The sequence below is a fragment of the Cherax quadricarinatus genome, chromosome 27 (genome assembly GCF_038502225.1).
Source record: "Cherax quadricarinatus isolate ZL_2023a chromosome 27, ASM3850222v1, whole genome shotgun sequence".
Classification (NCBI taxonomy): Eukaryota; Metazoa; Arthropoda; class Malacostraca; order Decapoda; family Parastacidae; genus Cherax; species Cherax quadricarinatus.
In genome coordinates this window covers 38,207,073-38,227,608 of record NC_091318.1, presented here as the reverse complement: position 1 = coordinate 38,227,608, position 20,536 = coordinate 38,207,073, and the positions used below count along the sequence as shown (strand labels likewise).

Below are 20,536 nucleotides of genomic sequence, written 5' to 3'. Positions count from 1 at the left end.
AAGGGTTCTAAGAAGCAAGATCACCAACCACCTAGATACCCATTAGTTACACAACCCAGGGCAACGCGGGTTTGTTCAAGCTACTGGACCACTATGACAAGGTCTTGGATGCTATAGAGAATAAACAAAATGCAGATGCAGTGTACAAAGGCTTTGTGAAATCCTTCGACAAGTGCGACCATGGCGTAATAGCGCACAAAATGCGTGAGAAGTCGGTCGATGGATCTATAATTTCCTCACTAACAGAACACAGAGAGTAGTCGTCAACAGAGTAAAGTCCGAGGCGGCTACGGTGACAAGCTCTGTTCCACAGGGCACAGTACTCGCTCCCATCCTGTTCTTCATCCTCATATCTGACATAGACAAGGATGTAAGCCATAGCTTCGTTTCTTCCTTTGCGGCTGACACCCAAATTGCCATGACAGTGTCCTCCATTGAAGACACCACAAGACTCCAAGCGGACATCAACCAAATCTTCAAATAGGCCACTCAAAACAATACGAAGTTCAATGAAGAGAAATTTCAAAACTGTATCAGGGTATAAAACAAATTCTTACCATACAATAGAGCGAGAAAGCAATGTAGAGGACCTGGAAGTGAAAATGTCAGAGGATCTCACCTTCAAAGACCACAATAATGTATATATTGCATTTGCTAGAAAAATGATGGATAATGAGAAGCTTCAAAACTAGGGACGCTAAGCCCATGATGATTCTCTTCAAATCTCTTATTCTCTCTAGGCTGGAATACTGCTGTACACGAACTGTCCCCTTCAAGGCAGACGAAATTGCTGACCTGGGGAGTGTACAAAGAACTTTCACTGCACACATAATATGTATGATAAAGTACCTAAATTACTGGAACGGTTGATTTCCCTTAATCTGTATTCCCTGGAATGCACGCGAGAAAGATACATGATAATATACGCTTGGAAAATCCTAGAGGGATGAGTACCAAACCTGCACACGAAAATCATTCCATATGAAAGCAAAAGACTCGGCAGTAGATGCAACATTCACCCAATAAAAAGCAGGGGCACCATGAGTACATTGAGGGACAACACAGTAAGTGTCAGGGGGCCCAATAACCGCCTCCCATCTTACATAAAGGGAATTTCCAATAGACCCTTTGCTGTCTTCAAAAAGGCGTTCAATAGGCACCTAAAGTCATTATACCTGACTAGCCGGGCTGTGGCTCGTACGTCAGTTTGCATGCGGCCAGCAGCAACAGCCTGATTGATCAGACCCTGATCCACCATGAGGCCTGGTCTCAGATCGGGCCGCGGGGACGTTGACCCCCGAAACCCTCTCCAGGTATCCCCTCCTCCCTCCAACCTTTCCAAGGATGACCCCTGTGTCTCCATCCTTCCACTACAGATTTATTTTATTTTATTCTATCCCCTCTAAGTATCCAAACCACCTCAACAACCCCTCATCAGCCCTCTAAATAATACTTTAAAAAAAACGCACCTCTTAATCTTCAAGCAACGGATTCTTTGCATAATATTCACACCCCAATGGAAATAAGAAACTTCGTATGACCTTTTTGGGTTGTCTTAGGTTCATTACACATATGCTACTATGTATGATAAGCTATGTAACTGTATTTGTGTATACCTGAATAAACTTACACATTGCCTTCAGAAAAAAAAACATAGCACGGGCGGGATTTGAACCCGCGGTCAGAGTCTCAAAACTCCAGATCGTCGCGTTAGCCACTGGGCCAGCTAGCTTCAATAAGATTCTGACCGCCCGTGGTATGGTTTGTTTGCAATCGTGTCATTACGATTTCGTGAGTCATTGCCCTCAGACTCGACATTTTCACTACCTCTAGCCTCCTTTTTGCAAGATTCACCACCCGTGCTTCTCACTCATATAAGAGCTTTGATACTACTATACTCTCATACATTCCCTCTCTTTCTTTCCTTGATATTTTTTTTTGTCTCTATAGACAACTTAATTTTTCCTATCAATCAATTCTGTGAATCACTTCGCCTTTCAAAGACCCATTTGCTAACAAGGAAACTCTCAAATATCTACATCAATTCACTGCCTTTATACTCCCTCCCTCCAATGGTGACATCACGAATCCTTGTCCATGGCCTACTTTTACTGTGAAATAATTTCTCTCTTATGCATATGTGTGACTCACTATCCTCGTAAAAACTCTTAACTGCTTTCAGTAACCTACCACCTATTCCGTACATTTGCGGCATTTGCCACATTGCTCTCCTATCCACCCTCTCATATGCCATTTCCAAATCCATTAATGCAACAAACACCTCTTTACCCTTATCTAAAAACTGTTCATCTATATGCATCAATATAAAAACTTGGTCTAACCCCCTTCCCCCCCCAATCCCCAATATCTTTCTAGCCTGTATTCCAAGGAAGAAAGATCAAGGGACTTCAAACGTTCCTGGTAATTAAGATGCTTGATGTTTGACTGTATATGGACTTGCAGTGAAGATTCTTTGTACGTTCTCCAGATCTGCAATTTTACCTGATTTTAAAGGGGCTGTTTTCAAGTATTCCAGTATTTGTTCTTAGGCTGTATTCCAACCCTTTTCTTGAACAGGGATGTTGGCGAGTATCAACTGTTTTTATGTCATCAGTGAAAAATCAGCAGATACCAGTCGATATTTTGTAAAATAGTAATGTTGCACGTTTGCTTAATAAACACAACAATAGTACTCTACCTAACGATTACCAGGGTTATTCACACTCAAACACAGACACACACACAGACACAGACACAGACAGATAGACACACACACACACACACACACACACACACAAGGAAACATCCCAGACATAACAGCACTCACAAAAACCAAACTCACCAGAAAGATAGAGGGAGGAGAGGAGGAGGAGGAGGAGGAGAAGGAGTTGCACTGCTCATTAAAAACCGGTGGGGGATTTGAGAAAATGGAAGGAATGGATGGCATGGGCGGAAGGGACTACTTAGAAGGAACAGTCCAGTCTGAGAGCCATAAGGTGATAATTGCAGTAATGTACAGCCCACCACAGAACTGTGGTGATGAATGGTTTGAAAAACCGACAAGTTGAAGATTGAGACACTTATGCAGCATATGGGAATCTTTATTCAGGAAACGTTTCGCCACACAGTGGCTTCATCAGTCCAATACGGAGAGGAGGAGAATGAGGTAATCAGTCCCTCAACCTGGAGTCGATGTGTTCAGTCCATCAATCTTGTAGAATGTACAGCATAGGGCCGTAGACGTGGCTTATATACTGTAGTGAGGTGAGGTGAAGCACGGGGTCATAGTGGTACCATCCACTAGTCGAAGTAGGTCTTCGTCCAAAGGTTGAACAAGTGTTGAAGAATTCTTTGTAACAAGATCCCATAATGCTGCAGTGTCTGACAGTTGTGATGAATGGTTTGAAAAACCTACAAGTTGAAGATTGAGACACTTATGCAGCATATGGGAATCTTTATTCAGGAAACGTTTCGCCACACAGTGGCTTCATCAGTCCAATACAAAGAGGAAGGCGTAAGGAGAGGAGGAGATGTGTTCAGTCCATCAATCTTGTAGAATGTACAGCATAGGGCCGGAGACGTGGCTTATATACTGTAGTGAGGTGACGTGAAGCAGGTGGAGGCGGGGTCATAGTGGTACCATCCACTAGTCGAAGTAGGTCTTCGTCCAAAGGTTGAACAAGTGTTGAAAAATTCTTTGTAATAAGATCCCATGATGCTGCAGTGTCTGACAGTTGTGATGAATGGTTTGAAAAAACGACAAGTTGAAGATTGAGACACTTATGCAGCATATGGGAATCTTTATTCAGGAAACGTTTCGCCACACAGTGGCTTCATCAGTCCAATACAAAGAGGAAGGCGTAAGGAGAGGAGGAGAATGAGGTAATCAGTCCCTCAACCTGGAGTCGATGTGTTCAGTCCATCAATCTTGTAGAATGTACAGCATAGGGCCGTAGACGTGGCTTATATACTGTAGTGAGGTGACGTGAAGCAGGTGGAGGCGGGGTCATAGTGGTACCATCCACTAGTCGAAGTTGGTCTTCGTCCAAAGGTTGAACAAGTGTTGAAAAATTCTTTGGAATAAGATCCCATGATGCTGCAGTGTCTGACAGTTGTGATGAATGGTTTGAAAAACCGACAAGTTGAAGATTGAGACACTTATGCAGCATATGGGAATCTTTATTCAGGAAACGTGTATGGTACCACTATGACCCCGCCTCCACCTGCTTCACGTCACCTCACTACAGTATATAAGCCACGTCTACGGCCCTATGCTGGGGGGAGCAAAGTTACTAGTTATGGGTGATTTCAATCACAAGGAGATTGACTGGGAAAACCTGGAGCCTCCACCTGCTTCACGTCACCCACCCACTGTACATTCTACAAGATTGATGGGAGGTCTGAATAAAGATTCCCATATGCTGCATAAGTGTCTCAATCTTCAACTTGTCGTTTTTCAAACCATTCATCAAACATGAAGAGAGCCAAGATAAAGGCATAAGTGTCTCAATGTTTTTCAAACCATTCATCACAACTGAGACACTGCCATCATGGTAGCCTCCACGTCTGCCCTATGGAAAACCTCAAGCATCAACATGTTAGAGACACTACCAGAGAGAGAGGCGAGGATGATCGAGCAAGACTGGACCTTGTATTCACCTTCAGTAGTTCGGAAATCGAGGTTATCATGTATGAAAGGCCCCTAGGAACTAGTGATCACGTGGTTCTGTGCTTTGACTACATAGTTGAGCTACAAGTGGAGAGAGTAGCAGGAATGGGATGAGAAAACCAAACTACAAAAGGGGGGACTACATAAGCATGAGGAACTTCCTGCAAAACGTTCATAAGAACATAAGAAAGAAGGAACACTGCACAGGCCTGCTGGTCTATGCAAGGTAGCTCCAGTTCTCCTCACCGGTCAGACCTGACTGCCCCCTTAAGGGAGGACCAGTGCATCCGACCTAGTAGCACAAGCTACTCAGGTCCGACTCACACCCACCCACCCACACCCATTCATGTATTTATCCAACCTATTTTTAAAACTTCACAATGTCTTAGCGTCTATGACGGTACTCGGGAGTTTGTTCCAGTCATCCACACCTCTAATATCAAACCAGTGCTTCCCTATATCCTTCCTGAATCTGAATTTTTTTCCAATTTAAAGCCATTGCTGCGAGTCCTGTCTATGTTAGATATTTTTAGCAGGCTATTTACATCCCCTTCATTAATTCCTGTTTTCCATTTATACACCTCAATCATATCCTCCCTAATTCTATGCCTTTTTAGAGAGTGCAGGCTCAGGGCCCTTAGTGTATCCTCATAAGGAAGATTTCTGATACATGGGATCAACTTTGTCATCCTCCTTTGTACGTTTTCCATTGCATTTATATCCATTCTGTAATACGGTGACCAAAACCGCACAGCATAGAGTTGAAGAACAACCTGAGGATTCCTATTATTTATACTTCTTGCAATGAAGCCAAGGATTCTGTTAGCTTTATTGCAAACACTAATGCACTGTTGTCTAGGTTTTAGATTTCTACTAGCCAGAACTCCTAAATCCTTTCCGCAATCCGTAATATTAAGATCTACTTTATTTAGTTTATATGTGGCATGGTTATTTTCCTGTCCAACATCCAGAACTTTGCATTTGTCTATATTAAATTGCATCTGCCACTTCTCCAACCACTGCAACAGTCTATTCATATCATCCTGGAGTGCTCTAATGTCCTCATTAGAATGAATTTGACGGCTTATTTTGGTATCATCAGCAAATTTGCTTATGTCGCTATTTATTCCCTCATCTATGTCGTTTATGTAGATTGTGGTCAAGAAGGGGCCCAACACTGACCCCTGTGGAACACCGCTTGTGACGTGCCCCCATTCCGATTTCTTCCCATTTATACAAACTTTCTGCTGCCTATTCGTCAACCATGCCTCTACCCAGGAAAACATTTCTCCTCCTATTCCGTGTGCCTTAAGCTTCCTCAATAGCCTCTAATGTGGAACTCTATCGAAAGTCTTACTGAAGTCCATATACACAATATCATATTCAATACCATGATTTACCTCCTCAAATACCTTAGTGAAGAAAGTTAGTAAATTCGTAAGACAGGAACGCCCCTTTGTAAAACTGTGATGAGATTCATTAATCAGTTTATGCCTTTCGAGACGGCTGCGAATTGCTTTGGCAATTATTAATTCCATAAATTTTTCCACTATGGAGATAAGGCTTATTGGTCTATATTTCGAAGCTAAGGACCTGCCACCTGCCTTGTAAATAGGTATTATATTTTCCATTTTCCACTTAACACGCACTGTGCCAGTTTGTAGTGATATATTGAAACGATTAGCCAAAGGTTTGCAAAGTTCTTCTTTACATTCCTTTAACACCCTTGCAAACAATTCATCAGGACCTGGGGATTTGCTAGCTTTTAATTTCTCTATTTGTCTGAGGATCATGTCACTAGTTACTGCAATTGTGCGTAGTTTATTATCGTCCTGTTCTACAAAATTTATTATTTCTGGAATTTCGCTAGTATATTCCTGAGTAAAAACGGAAAAGAAGTAAGAATTGAAAATTTCACACATTTTCTTATCACTGTCAGTGATCTGACCTGAGCTACTCTTAAGTGGGCCTACCTTGTCTCTAATCTTCTGTACACCTGAAAGAACCCTTTTGGGTTAGTCTTCGAATCCCTTGCGACCTTAGTCTAATAATTCCTTTGTGCTTTTCTTATTCCTTTTTTTTATCTATCTCTTTAATTGAATGTATTGGTTTCTTAACTGCTCATCCCCTCTTTTGATACGCCTATATATGTCTCTCTTTTGACCAATGAGATGTTTCAATCTATTGTTCATCCATTTGGGATCATTTTTGTTAGATCTAATTTCAATACTCGGAACAAAAGTTGTCTGGGCAGCTAGAACTATGCTCTGAAAAACGTCATATTGGCAACCAAGATCACCTACCTGACCCGTAATGAGGACATCCCAATTTAGCCCACCCTTGTAATTTTTCAGTCCCATTAAATCAGCCAAGCGAGAGTCTGGGACAAAGATTTGATTGCAGTTATTCGGGTGACTCTATGATATATTGAAACTATGTGATTGGTGATCACTTTCCCCAAGCTCATCATTAACCTCAAGATTATTAACTAGCGATTCTTTGTTGGCAAGAACCAAGTCAAGTAGATTGTTTCCTCTAGTTTGTTCTGTCACAAACTGTTTTAAAAAGCAATCCTGAACCGTATCAAAAGAGTCACTAGACTCAATATTTCCTGCCACATTGTTCCAATCAACTTGTCTAAAGCAGGAAAACCAGTAAAAGAAATGATGGACTATGTGACAAGAAAATGCAAGTAGGCAGAGGAGAGGTTTGTTCCCAAGGTAAATAGAAATAAGGGGAAGATCAGAACGAGTCCTTGGTTCACCCAGAGGTGTAGGGAGGCAAAAACTAGGTGTACTAGGGAATGGAAAAGGTATAGAAGACAAAGAACCCAGGAAAATAAAGAGATCAGCCGAAGAGCCAGAAACGAATATGCACAGAGAAGGGAGGCTAAGCGACAATACGAAAATGATATAGCATCGAAAGTCAAGTTTGACCCGAAGCTGTTGTATAGCCACATCAGGAGGAAAACAACAGTCAAGGACCAGGCAATTAGACTGAGGAAGGATGATGGGGAGTTCACAAGAAACGACCAAGAGTATGTGAGGAGCTCAAAACGAGATTTAAAGAAGTATTTATAGTGGAAACCGGTAGGACTCCAGGAAATCAGAACAGGGAGGTACGCCAACAAGTGCTGGATGAGGTACACATAACCGAGGAGGAGGTGAAGAAGCTGCAATGTCAACTTGATACCTCAAAGATGGTGGGACCAGACAACATCTCTCCATGGGTCCTTAGAGAGGGAGCAGAGACGCTGTGTGTGCCACTAACAAAGTTCTTCAACACATCCATTGAAACTGGGCAACCCCGTAAGGTATGGAAGATGGCAAATGTAGTCCTATTTTTTTAAAAAGGAGACAAACACAAGGCATTAAACAACAGACCTGCTTCTCAAACGTATATAGTATGCAAAGTCAGTGAGAAGATCATCAGGAGGAGAGTGGTGGAGCACATGGAGAGAAATAAGTGTAAAATCGACAACCAGCACGGTTGCAGGGAAGGAAAATCCTGTGTCATGAACCTACTGGAGTTTTATGACAAGGCAACAGAAGTAACAACAAGAGAAAGAGGGGTGGATAGACTGCATTTTCTTGGAAAGCAAGAAGGCCTTCGTATAATGCTTAGTTTGTTTGGTGATGCTGAAAGCTGCCACCAATGTTTAGTGGGTTTATTGGTAGTATGGTAGCGGGGTTCTTACTTTATTGTTAAGTCGTGGTGGGTATACAGGCTTGTGTGTTGTGCCCATGGTCCAGGAAGGGCCATCCCACGAGAGAGAGCTAGGAGTAGGCCTTGTTGACTGAGTGACGTGAACAGCCAGAGTGAGAGCGTGGCAAGGGCAGGCAGGCTGGCGTGCCCACCGAGAGGCCTGGCTACAGAGGGCAGCATCTTAGTGCCACGAAATATGAACTAAGCTGGCAGACAGCATGGGCTGTCTGTGCAGACAGTACAGGCTGTCTACATACGCTCGGCCACCTACCTCGCATCATCCTGACGCGACAATACTGGTGGTAAAAGAAACTCTGTCTCTCTCTCGTAGGAACAGGGCACAGAACACAAAATAAAAACATATATGGACATGGAAAAAAAACTTCCTACAGGGAGGGAAGAAAAAAACATGTGGGGTGTGCTAAACATCGTGGTCAAAGGCAGTGAACGCCGAAGGGCATCACTGCACGCCTTCCTGCGTCTGAACAGATACTGCAACACAGGAGACATCGCTGCGGCTGAGCTGTGATGTAACAGTGTACGGTCTCCTCTGGAACGGTGAAGCAGTCATCGTAGGAGTCGCTGCAGGTTTTCACTTAACCTGAGGCGTTGACAAAACTCTGCAACTGGGCAGGACTTCTTGCAAGTGACTCAGGAGGACACTTCTCGACTGGTACTGTCGCTGGGCTGTCACTGCCAGCGAGCGTGGAGCGAGTTGTGGTAGACACGACTGGGTGAAACATCTGGGAGTTGTAACATCATACACCAGACTGCAGTGAGAGAGCTAGCAGTCAAAGTGACATCTTCTTTGTGCAGGCTGTTCACTGAAGCTTGTGACATGAGGCTGACACAGCGCCTGCCGACATGGCTAACTGCGGCTTGACGAGTGTCATTCTCTCGGCAGTTGGAGTTATAGCAGAGGTTAGTCTAAGCGTCCCCAGACTTGTTTCTCTACATATAACTGCACTCTGAAGGTCTGGAGGTGAAGTGAAACAAATCTCGATGGGAATTGTAGCAGGTACGATTCTGCAGAACATCTATGAGTGGCGAGCATAAGAGCTTTCTGTACAAGGGGGCTCATAGGCTCAGGGGCTGACTGATAACAGCTGTCAAACACACTGGTCACACGGGTGACTTAACACAGTGGTGCTACTCAGGTCTGGCTCAGACCTCAGTGGACACACGGAAACTTTACACACCCACGGTACATGTGGTACACTAACATGTGAGAACACTGACTGAGAGGAATTAATTAACACACGACATATATCTTCTCTCAATCTGCTCGACAATACTGAAATAATTACTGAACACTCTATGGTGACATCATGTGATGTCAGGCGTGATGACGTCAGCAGCACTGTGACGTCAGCAGACATCGTGACGTCGTGAAGTTGAGCAGCATCGTCGGTGACGTCAATGTGATGTGGGCAGCAGACCACAGCATGAGACCTGGGACATCTGGTAACTCACGTGGCTTGTAGATCTACGTGACATCGCCCACTCCCATGTGGCGTCGGGGTCCACATGGTGTCGTGATCTATGTGGCTTCGAGTGGCCTCGGGCACTCGGATACACAGCACTGGCAATGAATCACACGTAAAACAGCAGAAAACACAGCAGAGGGAGTGGGCAGTGGTGAGTGTATGGTAGACTGGTGAGGGTGAGTAGGGCGAGCATGGACAAGGTGAGGAATGGCCATTTCCTCCCCCTCCTCCCCCAAACACGTGAAGCTCACACTGGACGCAGAAATCACCACAAAACTCACCTCTGGCTTGCTGAAACAGCTGTGCTGAGCTGAACAACAACAGCAACATACAAGTGACGCTGAACACGTGACTTGAGAAACAGCATAGGACGCTGTAGCGTGGGGTCGCTGGGACGCCACTTACAATTCTCGAAGAAATTCGGCAAATTTCGGCTGGATCCTGCTTGTACCTGTGTCTAGATGCTCAAACGTGCAGACACGACATCAGGATAACTCGTTGAGAGACGGATGCTTCTTGCATGGGGTGATAGTGAAGATGACATCATCCCTTCCTTCCTCTCTCCAGGCAAACACAACTGCTGCGACCACCGCTGCCCACCATTTATAACGAGGTTACTGCAAAACCTAGAGGATAAGGCACACATAACAGGAAAGTCACTGCAATGGGTCAGAGAATACCTGACAGGGAGGCAACAACGAGTCATGGTACGTGACGAGGTGTCAGAGTGGGCGTCTGTGACAAGCGGGGTTCCACAGGGTTCAGTCCTAGGACCTGTGCTGTTTTTAGTATATGTGAATGACATAACGGAAGGGATAGACACAGAAGTGTCCTTGTTTGCAGATGATGTGAAATTAATGAAGAGAATCATTTCGGTCGAGGATCAGGCAGGACTACAAAGAGACCTGGACAGGCTACAAGCCTGGTCCGGCAACTGGCTCCTTGAATTTAACCCTGCCAAATGCAAAGTCATGAAGATCGGGGAAGGGCAAAGAAGACCGCAGACACAGTATAGTCTAGGTGGCCAAAGACTGCAAACCTCACTTAAGGAAAAAGATCTTAGGGTGAGTATAATACAGAGCACATCTCCTGAGGCGCACATCAGTCAGATAACTGCTGCAGCGTTCGGGCGTCTTGCAAACCTAAGGATAACGTTCCGATACCTCAGTAAGAAATCGTTCAAGACTCTGTACAGCATTTACGTTAGGCCCATACTGGAGTATGCAGCACCAGTTTGGAATCCACATCTGGTTTGCAACGAGACTAATCCCAGAGCTAAGGGGATTGACCTACGAAGAAAGGTTAAGGGAAATTGGCCTGATGACACTGGAGGACAGGAGGGTCAGGGGAGACATGATAACGACATATTAAATACTGCGTGGAATAGGCAAGGTGGACAAAGACAGGATGTTCCAGAGATGGGACACAGAAACAAGGAGTCACAGTTGAATGCTGAAGACTCAGATGAGTCAAAAGAAAGTTTGGAAATATTTATTCAGTCATACAATTGTCAGGCAGTGGAATAGCCATGAAAATGAAGTGGTAGAGGGAGGAACCATACATAGTTTTAAGACGAGATATGATAAAGCTCAGGGAGCAGGGAGAGAGAGGACCCAGTAGCAATCAGTGAAGAGGCAGGGCCAGGAACTATGAATCGACCCCTGCAACCACAAATAGGTGAGTACAAATAGATGAGTACACACATTCACGCACGCACGCACATACACGCATGCACAATCATTCATACACATACAAAGACACATACACACACACACACACACACACACACACACACACACACACACACACACACACACACACACACACACACACACAAACACACACAAACACACACACACACACACACACACACATAGCGGGAACACTTCACTCTGGAGGTCCCAAGGTGGTAATAGCAGTGATGTATAACCCACCACAGAACAGCAGGAGGCCAAGGCAAGAGTACGACGAGAGCAATAGAGCGATGGTTGACACACTGGCTAGAGTGGCCAGAAGAGCTCATGCATGCAGGGCAAAGCTCCTGATCATGGGTGACTTTAACCACAAGGAGATCGATTGGGAGAACTTGGACCCACATGGGGGCCAAGATACATGGAAGGCTAAGATGATGGAGGTGGTACTGGAAAGCTTCATGTGCCAACACGTAAGGGACACTACAAGAGAGAGAGGAGAGGATGAACCAGCAAGGCTGGACTTAGTATTCACCTTGAGTAGCGCAGATATCGAGGACATCACATATGAAAGACCCCTTGGGGCCAGTGACCATGTGGTTTTAAGCTTCGAATACACAGTAGAGCTACAAGTGGAGGGAGAAGCAGGAAGGCCAGGACGAATGAAGCCAAACTACAAGAAAGGGGACTACACAGGAATGAGGAACTACCTGAACGGGGTTCAGTGGGACAGAGAACTGGCAGGGAAGCCAGTTAATGAGATGATGGAATATGTAGCAACAAAATGCAAGGAGGCTGAGGAGAGGTTTGTACCCAAGGGTAACAGGAATAATGAAAAAGCCAGGATGAGCCCATGGTTTACCCAAAGGTGCAGGGAGGCAAAAACCAAGTGTGCTAGGGAATGGAAGAAATATAGAAGGCAAAGGACCCAGGAGAATAAGGAGAACAGTCGTAGAGCCAGAAACGAATATGCACAGATAAGAAGGGAGACCCAAAGACAATATGAAAATGACATAGCAGCGAAAGACAAATCTGACCCGAAACTGTTGTACAGCCACATCAGGAGGAAAACAACAGTCAAGGACCAGGTAATCAGGCTAAGGAAGGAAGGAGGAGAGACAACAAGAAATGACCGTGAAGTATGTGAAGAACTCAACAAGAGATTCAAAGAAGTGTTCACAGAGGAGACAGAAGGGACTCCAGAAAGACGGAGAGGTGGAGCACACCACCAAGTGCTGGACACAGTGCACACAACCGAGGAAGAAGTGAAGAGGCTTCTGAGTGAGCTAGATACCTCAAAGGCAATGGGGCCAGATAACATCTCCCCATGGGTATTGAGAGAGGGAGCAGAGGCGCTATGTGTACCCCTAACAACAATATTCAATACATCTATCGAAACAGGGAGATTGCCTGAGGCATGGAAGACAGCAAATGTAGTCCCAATCTTTAAAAAAGGAGACAGACATGAAGCATTAAACTACAGACCAGTGTCACTGACATGTATAGTATGCAAAATCATGGAGAAGATTATCAGGAGAAGAGTGGTGGAACACCTAGAAAGGAACGATCTCATCAACAGCAGCCAACATGGTTTCAGGGACGGGAAATCCTGTGTCACAAACCTACTGGAGTTCTATGACATGGTGACAGCAGTAAGACAAGAGAGAGAGGGGTGGGTGGATTGCATTTTCTTGGACTGCAAGAAGGCGTTTGACACAGTTCCACACAAGAGATTGGTGCAAAAACTGGAGGACCAAGCAGGAATAACAGGGAAGGCACTACAGTGGATCAGGGAATACTTGTCAGGAAGACAGCAGCGAGTCATGGTACGTGGCGAGGTGTCAGAGTGGGCACCTGTGACCAGCGGGGTCCCGCAGGGGTCAATCCTAGGACCAGTGCTGTTTCTGGTATTTGTGAACGACATGACGGAAGGAATAGACTCTGAGGTGTCCCTGTTTGCAGATGACGTGAAGTTGATGAGAAGAATTCACTCGATCGAAGACCAGGCAGAACTACAAAGGGATCTGGACAGGCTGCAGACCTGGTCCAGCAATTGGCTCCTGGAGTTCAATCCCACCAAGTGCAAAGTCATGAAGATTGGGGAAGGGCAAAGAAGGCCGCAGACGGAGTACAGTCTAGGGGGTCAGAGACTACAAACCTCACTCAAGGAAAAAGATCTTGGGGTGTGTATAACACCAGGCACATCTCCTGAAGCGCACGTCAACCAAATAACTGCTGCAGCATATGGGCGCCTAGCAAACCTCAGAACAGCATTCCGACATCTTAATAAGGAATCATTCAGGACCCTGTACACCGTGTACGTTAGGCCCATATTGGAGTATGCGGCACCAGTTTGGAACCCACACCTAGCCAAGCACGTGAAGAAACTAGAGAAAGTGCAAAGGTTTGCAACAAGACTAGTCCCAGAGCTAAGAGGTATGTCCTACGAGGAGAGGTTAAGGGAAATCAACCTGATGACACTGGAGGACAGGAGAGATAGGGGGGACATGATAACGACATACAAAATACTGAGAGGAATTGACAAGGTGGACAAAGACAGGATGTTCCAGAGATTGGACACAGTAACAAGGGGACACAGTTGGAAGCTGAAGGTACAGATGAATCACAGGGATGTTAGGAAGTATTTCTTCAGCCACAGAGTAGTCAGTAAGTGGAGTAGTTTGGGAAGCGATGTAGTGGAGGCAGGATCCATAAATAGCTTTAAACAGAGGTATGATAAAGCTCAAGGCTCAGGGAGAGTGACCTAGTAGCGATCAGTGAAGAGGCGGGGCCAGGAGCTCGGACTCGACCCCCGCAACCTCAACTAGGTGAGTACAACTAGGTGAGTACACACACACACACACACACACATGGTGAGTGCAGACGTGGGTACACAAGGCTCCGAGAGCCTTCGTGTTTTTGAGGCGTGTAATAACCCCTAGCAGTAATCAGTGGTAGTGACAAAGTCAGTGAACAAACCTACGAGTGATAACTATAGTTATTAGTTGAAAAATTCGAGGGGAAACCTAAATTCAGTATTTTCTTTTAAAAGTGCCAAACCGTTGTGGATCTACTAGGCACTGTTGCCACACAGATACAAACATAAAAATATCAAAGTGAGTGTGGAAACGGGTGATCAAGAATTACCAGCGTTTGGTTAACAAGTGAAATGTGGGGCACCGTAATGTGAGAGTGAAAAAGTTAATAGGCAAAAGGAGAAAGAAAAAATAAAATATACAACAAGGGAAGGTGGCAGTAGGCCTACTGAAGCAGTGACGTCACAACAGTTTGTATGCCATTATACATATAAAGTGTAACACCGAATGTGAAGTGTATTCTGTAATAAGTGAAAAGTGAAATCACTTGAGGAACGCGGGATGCATGAGCATATATGGTTATAAACATCATGGGTGAAGGAGTTACAAAATAGTGAGAGAAGGCCTATGTACGATGGCTACGTCATCAGCTTCTGGCAACTTGTCATCACACCGCTGTCAGTGCAAGTATTCCACCTGTTGAGGTTGCATTTTGCAAGATTGAGTCTGGCCCTGCATCACTGTTAGATACTGGTCACTCACTCCTGCAAGCCATTACCAGAATTAGAGTAGAAATAGCATAGAGGAGAGTGCAAGGAGTAAAACGGTAGTGAGGGATAACGTCAGACACTTAAGCTGAGACAAGCTAAATTTTACAACCTAGCTACTTTCTGAATTTTAGAAGTAGAATCGATAAGTGTTACAAGTATTGGTAAGCTTAGAATTACTGGTATCTACCGGTATTCATTAGCAGTATGAATACTTAGAAGTGGGGGCACACACACACACACACCTCTAACTAGGTGAGTACACACACACACACACACACACACAAGGAGAAAGATCTTGGGGTGAGTATAACACCGAGCATGTCTCCGGAAGCACACATCAATCAGTTAACTGCTGCAGCATATGGGCGCCTGGCAAACCTGAGAACAGCATTCCGATACCTTAGTAAGGAATCATTCAAGACACTGTACACCGTGTATGTCAGGCCCATACTGGAGTATGCAGCACCTGTTTGGAACCCGCACTTGATAAAGCACGTCAAGAAACTAGAGAAAGTACAAAGGTTTGCGACAAGGTTAGTTCCAGAGCTAAGGGGAATGTCCTATGAGGAAAGATTAAGGGAAATCGGCCTGACCACACTGGAGGACAGGAGGGTCAGGGGAGACATGATAACGACATATAAAATACTGCATGGAATAGACAAGGTGGACAAAGACAGGATATTCCAGGGAGGGGACACAGAAACACGAGGCCACAATTGGAAGTTGAAGACACTCTCGAGTCAGAGAGATAGTAGGAAGTATTTCTTCAGTCATAGAGTTGTAAGGCAGTGCAATAGCCTAGAAATTGACATAGTAGAGGCAGGAACCATACAGAGTTTTAAGACGAGATTTGATAAAGCTCATGGAGCGGGGTGAGAGAGGACATAGTAGAAATCAGTGAAGAGGCGGGGCCAGGAGCTATGACTCGACCCCTGCAACCACAAATAGGTGAGTACACATACACACACACACACATACACACACACATACACACACACACACCCACATACACACACATACACACACATACACACACACATACACACACACACACACACACACACACACACACATACACATACACACACACACACACATACACACACACACATACACACACACACACACACACATACACACACACACACACACACACACACACATACACATACACACACAGGAACAAGCACTTGTAAGCTGTAGTACACACGCAAACACACACATACACAGGATTTCACACCGTCCTGTGAACTGACCATCTGAACCTTGCTCCTCTCCCCCCCCTCTTCCTATCCTAAGTAGAGACCTATCTCTACCTTTCTCACTCTTTACCTATATCTCTCTCTCTACCTATCACTCTCTACCTATCTCTCTCTCTCTTCCCTCTCCCATCTCTCCCCTCTAACATCTCTTACCTCTAACACCTCCCCCCCTCTAACATCTCTCCCCCTCTAACATCTGTCCCCTCCCATTATCTCTCCCCTCTCCCTTTCCCCATCTTTCTCCCCTCCTCCCCTCCCTCTCCCCCTAGTCTCTCTCCCCTCTCGCTCTTCCATCTCCCCCCTCTTTCCCATTTCTCCCCCTCTCTGCCCCCTCTCTCTCCCCCTCTTTGCCTTCTCTTTCTCTCTCTCTCTCCCTCTCTCCCCTCTCTCTCTCTCTCTCTCTCTCTCTTGCTCTCTCTCTTGCTCTCTCTCTTCCCCATTTTCCCTTCTAACTCTCCCCTCTCCTACTCTTCCCTTCACTCTCTCTCCCCCTCTACCTTTCCCTTCTCTCTTCTCTCACAAAAAAAAAAAAAAAAAAAAATGGTGGGGACTCGCAGGAACCAAGGATCAGATGAGAATGGTTCTGGTAGGGAGGAGTGGATGGAGGAGCAGTGGAAAAGGATGGAACAAGAGTGGGAGAGAAAATTAGGAGAGCTTTCTGAAAAAATGGAGAAAGAGCTCTCTGTGAAATTGGAAAAGAGGTTGGAGAAGGAGACAAAGAATTGGGAGGCACAAGTCGAAACTGCAATAGCCAAGATAAGGGTCCTAGAAGTTGAGATAAATAGGCTGAAGCGAGTTACAGGGGCAGTGACCAGAGAAGACACAGCATATGAAGCTGCGAGGCCGAACAGGAAGGAAGGAATTATGAATTATGCTAAGGTCATATCAGCCTGCCAAGGAGGACCAAGGAGTGAAAGGGAAGAACAGTTGGTTGCAGATGGAGAGGGTGATAGGTCGAATGCTGAGGCACAACCAGGCTATCAAGAGCCACTGGAAAAATCAAGGGAGAAACTGACCACATACAGGCAGGATTCAGAGTCACAGAGGGTGAGGCAATGGGAGGAAGAAAGGGCAAAATCAGTGTTTATCCATGGGCTTCAGGAGAGAGAGGAAAGGACACACACTGAAAGGCAGCAGGAAGAAAGAAAGGAGATTGAGAAAATCATCACGGAAATAGGTGAAGAGATGGACGAGATTGTAAATTTTCAGAGAATAGGAGGGTACTCGAAGGGCAGAAACCGACCAATCAAGCTGATTCTCAGGACGGAAACAGTGCGGAACAGGATCCTCCATGAGAAACCGCGATTGAAATACTCGGAAGAGTACAAGAGGGTGTTCCTAGACAGAGACAGAACAAAAACAGAACGACAGCAGCTGAGGGAGAGGACAAAAAAGCGAAAGGAGCTAGGAAAAGAGACAAGGATGGAACCAGCAGAGGTCAGTCAGAGCAGAACAGAACAGCAAGGGCAAGCACACACACAACTATTCTCAGAACCATACAACCTATCACACCATCCCAACACACACTACAATCCATACCCACAGCCTCCACCCAACACTGAGCTATAGAATCCCACAGTATGCCACCAGGTCTTCCACCCTCACAGGACCCCCAAACCACAGTGTTGGAAAGGAAACTGAAGGTATGGTACACAAACGCTGATGGAATAACAAATAAGTGGGAGGAGTGGCATGAAAGAGTCAAAGAAGCATCACCGGACATCATAGCTCTCACAGAAACCAAGCTTACAGGTATGATAACAGATGCCATCTTTCCAACGGGATACCAAATCCAGAGGAAAGACAGAGGGAACAGGGGGGGTGGAGGAGTGGCGTTGCTGATCAAAAATCGCTGGAATTTTGATGAGCTGGAGAGAAGAGACAGCGGAGAAGAAAGTGATTACATAGCGGGAACACTACACTCTGGAGGTCCCAAGGTGGTAATAGCAGTGATGTATAACCCACCACAGAACAGCAGGAGGCCAAGGCAAGAGTACGACGAGAGCAATAGAGCGATGGTTGACTCACTGGCTAGAGTGGCCAGAAGAGCTCATGCATGCAGGGCAAAGCTCCTGATCGTGGGTGACTTTAACCACAAGGAGAACGATTGGGAGAACTTGGACCCACATGGGGGCCAAGATACTTGGAGGGCTAAGATGATGGAGGTGGTACTGGAAAACTTCATGTGCCAACACGTAAGGGACACTACAAGAGAGAGAGGAGAGGATGAACCAGCAAGGCTGGACTTAGTATTCACCTTGAGTAGTGCAGATATCGAGGACATCACATATGAAAGACCCCTTGGGGCCAGTGACCATGTGGTTTTAAGCTTCGAATACACAGTAGAGCTACAAGTGGAGGGAGAAGCAGGAAGGCCAGGACGAATGAAGCCAAACTACAAGAAAGGGGACTACACAGGAATGAGGAACTACCTGAACGGGGTTCAGTGGGACAGAGAACTGGCAGGGAAGCCAGTTAATGAGATGATGGAATATATAGCAACAAAATGCAAGGAGGCTGAGGAGAGGTTTGTACCCAAGGGTAACAGGAATGATGAAAAAGCCAGGATGAGCCCATGGTTTACCCAAAGGTGCAGGGAGGCAAAAACCAAGTGTGCTAGGGAATGGAAGAAATATAGAAGGCAAAGGACCCAGGAGAATAAGGAGAACAGTCGTAGAGCCAGAAACGAATATGCACAGATAAGAAGGGAGGCCCAAAGACAATATGAAAATGACATAGCAGCGAAAGACAAATCTGACTCGAAACTGTTGTACAGCCACATCAGGAGGAAAACAACAGTCAAGGACCAGGTAATCAGGCTAAGGAAGGAAGGACGAGAGACAACAAGAAATGACCGTGAAGTATGTGAAGAACTCAACAAGAGATTCAAAGAAGTGTTCACAGAGGAGACAGAAGGGACTCCAGAAAGACGGAGAGGTGGGGCACACCACCAAGTGCTGGACACAGTGCACACAACCGAGGAAGAAGTGAAGAGGCTTCTGAGTGAGCTAGATACCTCAAAGGCAATGGGGCCAGATAACATCTCCCCATGGGTATTGAGAGAGGGAGCAGAGGCGCTATGTGTACCCCTAACAACAATATTCAATACATCTATCGAAACAGGGAGATTGCCTGAGGCATGGAAGACAGCAAATGTAGTCCCAATCTTTAAAAAAGGAGACAGACATGAAGCATTAAACTACAGACCAGTGTCACTGACATGTATAGTATGCAAAATCATGGAGAAGATTATCAGGAGAAGAGTGGTGGAACACCTATAAAGGAACGATCTCATCAACAGCAGCCAACATGGTTTCAGGGACGGGAAATCCTGTGTCACAAACCTACTGGAGTTCTATGACATGGTGACAGCAGTAAGACAAGAGAGAGAAGGGTGGGTGGATTGCATTTTCTTGGACTGCAAGAAGGCGTTTGACACAGTTCTACACAAGAGATTGGTGCAAAAACTGGAGGACCAAGCAGGGATAACAGGGAAGGCACTACAATGGATCAGGGAATACTTGTCAGGAAGACAGCAGCGAGTCATGGTACGTGGCGAGGTGTCAGAGTGGGCACCTGTGACCAGCGGGGTCCCGCAGGGGTCAGTCCTAGGACCAGTGCTGTTTCTGGTATTTGTGAACGACATGACGGAAGGAATAGACTCTGAGGTGTCCCTGTTTGCAGATGACGTGAAGTTGATGAGAAGAATTCACTCGATCGAAGACCAGGCAGAACTACAAAGGGATCTGGACAGGCTGCAGACCTGGTCCAGCAATTGGCTCCTGGAGTTCAATCCCACCAAGTGCAAAGTCATGAAGATTGGGGAAGGGCAAAGAAGGCCGCAGACGGAGTACAGTCTAGGGGGTCAGAGACTACAAACCTCACTCAAGGAAAAAGATCTTGGGGTGAGTATAACACCAGGCACATCTCCTGAAGCGCCCATCAACCAAATAACTGCTGCAGCATATGGGCGCCTAGCAAACCTCAGAACAGCATTCCGACATCTTAATAAGGAATCATTCAGGACCCTGTACACCGTGTACGTTAGGCCCATATTGGAGTATGCGGCACCAGTTTGGAACCCACACCTAGCCAAGCACGTGAAGAAACTAGAGAAAGTGCAAAGGTTTGCAACA

General features: G+C 45.6%; 1 protein-coding gene across 1 annotated transcript in view; it reads left to right on the top strand.

The window, feature by feature from the left end:
- LOC128691013 (sialin-like) overlaps window positions 1–9,977 on the top strand; it is a 361,202-nt gene extending 351,225 nt beyond the window's left edge. Inside the window, exon 11 of the mRNA XM_070089262.1 lies at window positions 9,859–9,977. Within this exon, the coding sequence (XP_069945363.1) occupies window positions 9,859–9,977 (119 nt within the window). The remainder of the gene's footprint in view (window positions 1–9,858) is intronic.
- Window positions 9,978–20,536: the final 10,559 nt, after the last annotated feature.